At 46.5% G+C, this 9,509-nt stretch overlaps 1 protein-coding gene across 1 annotated transcript in view; it reads left to right on the top strand.

The window, feature by feature from the left end:
* TM7SF3 (transmembrane 7 superfamily member 3) overlaps nucleotides 1–9,503 on the top strand; it is a 16,376-nt gene extending 6,873 nt beyond the window's left edge. Inside the window, exons 3-12 of the mRNA XM_008642480.2 lie at nucleotides 1,257–1,407; nucleotides 2,545–2,665; nucleotides 3,427–3,598; nucleotides 3,916–4,093; nucleotides 5,372–5,458; nucleotides 5,852–5,932; nucleotides 6,637–6,789; nucleotides 7,877–7,974; nucleotides 8,520–8,682; nucleotides 9,151–9,503. Coding sequence (XP_008640702.1) covers nucleotides 1,257–1,407; nucleotides 2,545–2,665; nucleotides 3,427–3,598; nucleotides 3,916–4,093; nucleotides 5,372–5,458; nucleotides 5,852–5,932; nucleotides 6,637–6,789; nucleotides 7,877–7,974; nucleotides 8,520–8,682; nucleotides 9,151–9,413 — 1,467 coding nt within the window. The 3' untranslated portion in view covers nucleotides 9,414–9,503. The remainder of the gene's footprint in view (nucleotides 1–1,256; nucleotides 1,408–2,544; nucleotides 2,666–3,426; nucleotides 3,599–3,915; nucleotides 4,094–5,371; nucleotides 5,459–5,851; nucleotides 5,933–6,636; nucleotides 6,790–7,876; nucleotides 7,975–8,519; nucleotides 8,683–9,150) is intronic.
* The last annotated feature ends 6 nt before the right edge of the window (nucleotides 9,504–9,509 follow it).

The raw sequence follows: 9,509 nt of genomic DNA, 5'->3' as shown, positions 1-9,509 counted from the left end.
TAATGATGGGACAAACTGAGGCTAATCTAAAATACTGATTTTTGTTGTTGTGGTGGTGGTGCTGGGAGGTTCTCACTGGTATTTGAACAGAACACTTACTAAGCTGAAGGTGGTAGATGGTGTCTGACAGCTGTCATCCAGTTCCCCTCTCTCCATCAGCATCTTTGAAATCAGAATATGCTGAGTGCCAGGAAGTATCCTGGGAAGCTTAGAAGATGACTGACCTGTAACACAAGTCACCCAGCTCAGCCATCCTTGTACTGGTGAAACAGCCAGGATTACAGGGCTGAGGCTTTACTGTTACACCTGTTCAATCTTTGCTTACCATTGCTAGTATCTTCTGCTGCCACTTCAGATCCTCTTTGCATTCACAGGCCTTACCAGGCCAAGGGCTGTGATGCATAAATGCAGCTGTACTGCTTTTAGGGCTGGCCTGCCTCTAGAAATAAGAAGTTGAGCCAGACCTTGAAGTTTGACAGGTCCAGTGTGCTTCCTTGCAGTGTTGCCTTGGGTAACTGTGGCTGCCTTGGCCAAAGGCACTTTCCATGCTGAAAATGTGACTGCAGGTCAGCTGGTTGTTCCAGCTGTGAGACTGTGATACTGTCATTGCTTCCTGATCTTTCCTCAAGAGCCCTGGTTGTGGAAGGGATGGTGGTGCTGGGGATTGGGTCAGTAGCTGGCCTGGCCCCAAAAAGATCTGGCATTGCTAGTGTTAAGGCAGCTGTCATACAGTCATCTCTGTTCTGGTGGAGATGGGAAGGTGCTTCTGTACACTGGCTCCCAGAACACTTCCTTGCTGCTATCTCACAATATTTTGTGAGGGATATTCCAGCCCTTTTACATTTTTACTAGTCAATCCATTGCCAGATCTACTAGCTAGATTTCTCTGCAAATTGCTTGTGATTATCAGCTCTTTAGTAGTCCCACACTTGTCACTTGGGGTTTTGAGCCTGAGCCAGGCAGTGTGTGGTGTCAGAGCTCCCTTTTTTCACCAGCTAGGGATGCCATCCAGAGGGACCTTGACAGGGATGAGAGGTGGGCCTATGAAGATGTCAGCAAGGCCAAGTGCAAGGCCCTGCACATGGAGCTGGACAATTCCAAGCACAAATACATCTTGGGCAGAGCCTGATCTGTTGTAACTGGCACTGATGTGTGTGGCAGGACTGGGCTCCTGTGATATTATCAAAATATAATCAAAATACAGTAGAAATCTTCTCAATAAGAACTGCTTTTTTCTATAATTTGTTTTTATGCAGACTCCATTGGTGAACAGCTCAGGAACTGGGGTGGACAAAGGGCTGGTGTCCATCCTTCGGCCAGAGCAGACCGTGTGCACGTGGTACCTGCGCGCCCTGGATGCTGGCCAGGTGCTCAGCACTGCCATCTCCATTCCCTACATGGAGAAAGGTACGTGCTCAGGGCATGCCAGCTCTGCTTAGTCAAGTCATCTGTGGAATGAAGTGTTGACCTTTCAGTCTTACATGGTGGAAATCTGATGGAGATACCAGAAATTCTTCTGAAATGGGCTGAAAAAGTTTTTATTGTCACTGCTGAATTGTGAGTTGTGTATAGGATGTACTCTGTGGTCTTGCCACAACTCAAGCCTTAGAATAGAAAACTGCTGTGCATGTGATCATGGAATCAGAAGTCTGTTTGGATTGGAAGGGGACCATAAAGATCATCCAGTTCCATCCCCCCTGCCATGGGCAAGGACCACCTTCCACTCTCCCAGGTTGGTCCGAACCCCATCCAGCCTGGCCTTGGACACTGCCAGGGATGGGGCAGCCACAGCTTCTCTGGGCAACCTGTGCCAGGGCCTCAGCACCCTCACAGGGAAGAATTTATTCCTCATATCCAATCTAAATCTACCCTCTTTCAGCTTAAAGCCATTCACCCTTGTCCTGTAATCCTAGGCCCTCATAAAAGTTCCCTCTCCAGCTTTCTTGTAGGCTCCCTGGAGGAATGGGGAGGCTGCTGGAAAGGTCTCCCCAGAGCCTTCTTCAGGCTGAGCAGCCCCTACTCTGAGCCTTTGCTCATAGGAGAGGTGCTCCATCCATCTGGTTGTCTTCATGGTCCTCCTTTTGACTAACTCCAGCAGGTCCACATCCTTCTTGTGTTGGGCTGGGGTCTTGCCAGAGCAGCAGAGAGGGGCAGAACTCCCTCCCTGGCCCCGCTGCCCACTCCTCTTTGCGTGCAGAATGCTGGTGGCTGGCTGGGCTGTGAGCACTCGTTGCTGGGTCATGTCAAGCTTCTTGTCAGCCAACACCCCCGAGTGCTTCTCCTCAGGGCTGCTCCCAATCCATTCTCCACCCAGCCTGTGTTTGTGCTTGGGATCGCCCTGACTCATGTGCAGGACCTTACAGGAGCTTGTATCCTTCTGTTCCAGCACTCCAGTCACTGGAGTCACCCATGTGTGGGGACCTGTCACAGGCTGCAGTGAAACCCTTTTGCTGCCTGCAGGGCCAGAACCTGATGATTCCTTGTGGTCAGCAAGCAGACAGTGCCTGCAAGTGTATAACTGCAGTTATCTTCTCTGTGTTCTAGATCCTATTCCTGGGGGCTGCAATCTAGAATTTGACTTGGAAGTGGATCCAAATATCTACCTGGACTACACGTTGGTTGATATACACATCAAGTTTGCCCCTGCAAACTTGGGATATACCAGGTGTGTGGAAAACTTCAGTGCACTGAGAAAGACTTTTTGTCCTGTGTTTGGCCAAAAGGCTAAAACAAACCCTGCTGTAACAGCTGAACCATCCAGCTGCTGGCAGGAATCTTGTTTGCTGCAACAAATGTAAATGGGGAGAAAGAGGAGGGGAAGAGGTACTGCAAGAGAGAGATAAAAGTTCTCATTACGTCTTGTGGGGGAGGTTATGCCACTTCAGAAATGCAAGCAGTCAGCAAATACTGGATCTTTCCATTCCTTGTAACAACTTGATTTGTTTGAGGAGCAATTGTGTGTTGCAGCCAGTTTTATTTCTTTACTAGTACTGAAGCATGATAATAACCCAGAGCTTTGTTTAATTTGAGACTTCAAGTTAAAAGGCATTATTTCCTGAGTGGTGCCTGGTGTCACAAGTGATAGGCAGGGAATTGGGAAGACTGTGTTTAGAACTGCATGGAAAAACAAACAGTAATGTTGTGGTCTTTGGCTGTTGTGGCCTCTTGGAATTCTTGTTATGGTAATTCATAGGAAGCCCCTGTAAGTGTAAAGGCACGTACCAGCACAGGCCCCACCTGTCCCAGGGTGGTTCTGTGTGATGCTGCTGTGCTCTGTGCTCACAAATACAGTCCAGCTTTGAGTTAGCTGCTGGTGTGCACCTCTAAAGAGTAGAGGCAAATCCTGTGGACAGGTTACTGCTTAAAACCAACGTTAAGTTCTGGGGGCTTGTGCTGGGCACGTGGCTGATTTGTTTTTCATTGCAGAGGAGCAAACCCCCCCTCCTGTGATTCAGGGACTGGTCAGAACTCGCGGTGGCGGCTGCGCTACGACGTGTACCAGTACTTCCTGCCGGAGAGTGACCTGTCTGAGATGGTGCTCATGAGCCACATACGGAAAATGTCTGGGGTGCAGAGTATCAAAGCCAATGGCATTAAGGTGAGCCTGAAGCGCTGGGTACCAGCTGTGTGGCAGTGGTGCTCTCTTGTTTTCTCCTCCCCTGTGCTTGTCTTCCTGGAGGGGAGATGTAAGCAGGCTCCCTGGCCCTGCTGGCGAGTGGAATGGCAGCCTTGCCTGCCTCAGAGGCCAGACCTGGGTCAGTAGGCTGGTAGGGAACCTGAACTGTATCTGGAAACGGGGAGGAGCAAAACATAGGAGTGGGAAAATCTTTTGCCCTGTCAGAAAACACAGTAGTGCTAGAGGGGAGGCTTCCATCCTGTGAGCCTTTAATGCAACACAGGTACTTAATTTTCCAGATGCTTACGCTGACAGCTGATGACAAGACCAATGTCTACTTCTCCTCACTTCCTGGACAAGGTGTGATCTACAATGTCATAGTGTGGGATCCTCTTTGGAACAGTTCTGCTGCATACATACCTGTGCATACATATGCCTGCAGCTTTGCTGACCTGGTGGACAACTGCTCTTCCCTCAGTAAGTTGGGAATTGTATGTCCTTGCCAATTCCTCTGCAGCTTGTTGTACTCCAACATGCTAACTGTGCTTTAAGATTGTTTTTCTAATGTGTGCAGGAGATCTTTGTTTTACACTGTGTGTATTTTGCTACTTCATGGTGAAGTCTGCTTCTTGGTTGAGCAGAAAGTCTAGAATGATGAAGTAAGGCTAAGGAGAACCATTAGCAATTAAAGGTTTAACTTAATGGGGGTTTAATATGTGGGTTGCAAATGTAACTGAACTCTGTAGTGCCACTCCAGCTGTGTCCATTTCAACTGGATACATCATTTCAAATCATCTGTATGACTGCGGATGCTGAATGTGAAGCTGAGTTAAATAATAATAAAACACAGACTAGATTGGGCTCCAGCTGGATTTTTCTAACTGTGCGGGTGCTAACAGGAATCAGTAACCTGCAGGTGTTTTGAAAGGAGGCAGTCACCTAAAATAAGAGTGAAGATAATGTCAGCAGTAGTGGAGTGACTGCCAAGTCATGCTGCTTTGTACAAAGCTATATAATGATGGAATTTGAGCAGAAACAGAGCAAAGCTGCCACTCCAATTCGGAATGCAGAAGTGACACGAGTAATTGGTAGAATCTGGTTCATAAAGTAAGGTTTGTCCTCATTATTTTCTTATATACTGTAACACAAGTGACTGTTGTCAAACTCAGTATTGTCCTATGACAACGTGAGACAAATTACCTAGGCTAAACCTCTCTAATTCAGAGCATATGGAAAATGTGGTTTACGTCTGCAAATAGCTTAAATATAGGTAAGAAATTTGCCTAGAAGACTGAGGTGAGCCATAATGGGATGCTGATGATCATTTTTGTTGCTTGGCAAATGTATGAGAGGGAGACAAATGGTGAAGGCTGTAGTGATTAAGCCTGTAGTTGCTGCCTGGGTCACTAATCCCATAGCACTGATTTTTATAGATGACTGGATGTCCCTTTTTTTAAAGCTGAGCAGAGGATTTTCAGGCAAAGTTGTATCTGTATTATGAACAAGTTACATCTACTTACAGAAACTTCTCTTGAATAAGGAGGAAACTCTTGATTTCTTAATCAGTCTGGGACTATTTCAATATTCTGTTGAAGATCCTACCAGGACAACTGTTAGTTCAGGCACTGCAGATCTGACAGAGTGGCAGCTCTCAAGTTGTCAGTAAAATTTGTGACAGCAACCTGACCTTACCTTAATGTCCTTGTTGGGACTGTGAGGTGGAATACTCCACTAAACTTACCTTTCTTCCTGTAGGTAAACTCTCTACCAAAGTATTCTTCACTGCTTTTGCTGTTCTTGGTCTTTTCACCTGCTTTTTTGGACACAGATTCTGGAAAACAGGTACTGAATATTTCATCTTGTCTCATTGGAACTTCATAAATGTTACTCTGTGTAACTTAGAATGGTGGTATTACTACCAAGATGCACTTGATAGTGATGCTGTGCCAGTTACGTCCACTGCTTTGCTTTTATAGGCTCTGAGCCTTTAAGCTCAGAGCAGGAAGTTTCTGGGATGCAAAGAATAGAAACCTAGAACTAGGGTGCATTCTGGGCAATATAGCTATAAATTTGTAATTTTTTACTATCTTTGGTGCTTGAGGACAATGAAGTGTTGTCTGGCTCTCTTTTTGTGAGCTGCTGTGTTCCTTCTCCATTGTTATATGAAGATATCTGAAGATCCATTGAAGTGGGCTTGGTATGAAGCCTGCTAAATACTTTTTCCTTCTTTTCTAGACTTATTCTTCACTGGCTTCATTGTCGCAGCATTCGTCTTCTTCGTATTCATTACAAGGATAACTGGCCTTAGTTATGATGGTGAGTAGATGTGTCAGGATACCCAGTGCTCTTCCCAAACTATTGTTATGAATCCCTCAGGGACAATCTCAGCTGTGCTGTTGGCCAGCCACAGGAGGGATAGCAGAGTGATGCCTGGGTGCTTGAGCTCTGATTGCCATAATAACTGAATATGCAACAGAGTAAGTGTTGCTTCCAGCATCACAGTGATGCAGAATTAATAGCTGTATTTAATTTCAGCATCTATCCAAGGAAGATCAGAGGTGTTTGGAAACTCTGGAAATTTGCAACATACTTTCTTCCTACTTTGACAATGCATGGACCTCTGTTTCAGGTCAAATGCAGGTTTCATCTGTAAAATGGAAGTAGGTAGTCTGCACCCAGCTTGTTAGGCAGAATTAGGTCTTTGTCTGTCCCACCTCACAGAATTCCTTTTTTGATACATGTGCAGTAGCTGTAGCCACCTGAACTCCCTGGGAACTCAGGGTACTGATGTACATGGTACCAAGGCCTCCATTCCAGCCCCCCCTGCCAGTCTTTCAGCAAGGCACACCCAGCTGTAGGCTGGCATCTAAGTGAAGTGCATGAAGCAAGTTCTGATACTTTTGTTACTTCATGCAAACTCTCTGAAAAAACCCAAACAAGCATGTAAGTAAAGCTGCTGAACATGTTACTGCAGGAACTGAAGTTTCCAGAATGCTGGAATTTTCTCTTCTCTCTTTCAGCGCGTCTTATTTTGACAGCAGTGGCTGGAATTATTGGAGGCCTGCTTTTGGTTGTGAGCTGGTGGAGATTTGGCTCTGTCCTGCTCTGCATGTTTGTTATTGGGCTTGTGTTGGGATTTCTCTTCTCAGCGACACTCTTCTTTACTCCCATAGGTAAGCACGGGAATCCTCTGCTTGGTGAGTGCTGTGTTCCTGCTGTGCTACAGGCACACTGCAAGGCTCAAGAGTGAATGGCACTCTCTGGTTTATCTTAGTGGGATGTTTAACTTTCCCTTTCTGGTGCTGGGAGGCATAGAGATGGACCTGAAACCTTCTGTAATTAAAACTGCTTGAAGAAAAGGAAACATTATTTTGCAGAGAACTTGGTGACTCTTCCTACTTAAACTGTGTGCTATCTCTGTGACACCAGTTCTGCTCCAGGCATGCACTTGCTCTCTTGTTGTCTGTCCAGAACAAATCCCAGTAGAAAATCTACAGTCTACTTTGAAGGCTTCAGGCATAAAAGCTGTAGACAACTTGCTTAGAAGCCAGTAAGCCTGCTGAGCTGGAGTCCCTCTGGGACATCAGAGCATGAGCTGTACTTTATTGTAATTTCCAATCTCATAACTTCTCTTTTTAAGGTCCCTTGGTGGGACAGTTTTTCATTCTCCAGTCATCTGTGTTTGACTGAAGCCATGCTTCTGTGATAATCCATGCAGTCCCTGGTTGCTCTTCCTTGGAGTGGAACAGTAACTCAGCTAGAGGTCAACTTGTCCCCTCTGGTTAATCCAATCCACAGGCCTTAGAAGACAGAGCAAAGAAGGGTTTGAGTGATTTAATTTTCCTAGAGCCAGAAGAATTTGCTGCCTGGTGGTGTTGTGATGGCTACATTTGCACCATACTCTGGAGTCAGATGCAGATTTTTAGCTTAGAAACCCATATTGGGCAGCAGTACTCTGGTACTTTTCATTCTTACCAGGTGAGGAATGTGAACATTGTCAAAAATCTTTGTTCCATGGACAAGATCTGCTGTTCCAGCACAGAGTACAGGACCTGTGCTCAACTGGGACAGTTTTTTTGTTCTTGAGTAACTGTTCCAATACATCTTAAACAGTCAGGATCTGAGCTCAAAAGCTGGGCTTTTCAACAATGTACTCCAGGTATTTCTGAACGTACAGAATTTTGGGGGGGAAAAGCTGACCCCCAAACACTTGTGAAAAAGGAAATGTTTCCCTCACTGATGAATATCGTGTCCTGGCAGGAAACTACAGGGTCTTCCGTGACGATGTGGTGTTCTGGGTGACCTTTACCTGTGTAGCCTTGATGATTCCAGTGCTTTTTATTGGCTGCCCAAGAATTGTAAGTAACTGTGCTGTCACCTCAGGAGGGAGGGAGAAGGGGGAGGGGTCAGACTTCTTAATGCAAAACCATGGGATGATACGTACAGAAAACTTTGCACAGCTTTGTGAAGCTCAGCACAGGGCCAGTTGCAGGCAGTTCCTGTTCCCTATTTGGGCTAAATGGTCCATAAGGAAAGGAATGACTTGTTGTAGTTTTGCACACAACATCCACTGCATTTAATTGACTTCTGCTGTCTTATCAGCTTGGCTGTGTAACAGGTGTGTACAGCCAATTTATCACAGAAGAACTGATAAAAATTACAAAATACTTGTCCAGAGAAGCTGTGGCTGCCCCATCCCAGGCAGTGTTCAAGGCCAGGTTGGGAAGGGCTTGGAGCAAGCTGGGATAGTGGAAGGCATCCCTGCCCATGGCAGGAGGTTGGAACTGGATGGGCTTTTAGGTCCATTTCAATCCAGGCCATTCTATGATTCTACTGTCTTAAGGAGGTGGGGAATAAAGCATGTTCATCAGCCTCCTAAAGCTGTGTTTTTCTTCCTGTCTAGCTGAACATTCTGGCCTCTGGAATAGTGGGCTCTTACGCAGTGATCCTGGCCATTGCTTGTTATGTCTACACAAGCCTTGCTTACATCACCTTAGACCTGCTCAGAAGGGTCCTCAACAATTACTTCAGCAGAGCTTACACCAACGTGCCTTTTCAAAGGAATGGTGAGTCCTCCTAAGACTTTATTCTCTTTTTAAGGAGGAATCATTGCCTCTTTGGTTCTGTTGTAAACAGTGAGTGAGGGCAGGAGGGGGATGTAAGGAGAACACAGTACAGTGTGAGATTTAACATCCACATGAGAAATTCCAGTCCTTCAAAAGCAATACTGAGTAGACTTAAAGGCAGGAACCATCTTGCAGGTGTTGTGACAAAGGCCCTTGTGGTGCTGCTCAGACTTGGGCTGGCAGATTGCTGAGGAGTTTGCAGAGTGGGCCATCAAAGGCCTGATACAGTGAAGAGACTCTTCCTAACTCACTGTGTGTCGTGGCCTCTGCATGGAGGCACTCTGGGCATGTGAGGATGTGGGGATGATACTTCATTCCTTTCTGTCACTAAACTAGTGTGTGTGTTTGTGCTTGGGGAAAGCAAGGAATGTTCTGCATTGCTGCAGGCATCTGTTTCTCTTTTTCCAGACTTCATCATCCTGTCAGTGTGGGCAATGCTGGCCCTCAGCGGGGTCACTGTGCAGCTCCGCCGGGAGAGGAGTGAGGTGCCCTTCCCACCACATCCCTATCTCACCTGGAAGAGGGAAAGGGAGCGTAGAAGCACCAATGTCTTAGACCCCAGCCATCATATCCCTCCCCTGAGAGAGAGGATCCACAACAAGCTGCTGCATATCAAAGTGTTCTTCCAGAAAGACCAGCCAGCCGGGGAGAGAACTCCACTGCTTCTGTAACTTTCCAAATAACTGGTGGGAATGGAGAGGGAGGATCTGGGAACGGTGAGGTGATTACCAGCAACCAGCCAGTGGTGGCGGACTTACCATCGCCGA

Source organism: Corvus brachyrhynchos, unplaced genomic scaffold, assembly GCF_000691975.1.
Source record: "Corvus brachyrhynchos isolate BGI_N302 unplaced genomic scaffold, ASM69197v1 scaffold209, whole genome shotgun sequence".
NCBI classification, from domain to species: domain Eukaryota; kingdom Metazoa; phylum Chordata; class Aves; order Passeriformes; family Corvidae; genus Corvus; species Corvus brachyrhynchos.
Note: the sequence above shows the minus strand (reverse complement) of the source record. Positions and strands in the feature narration are given on the sequence as shown.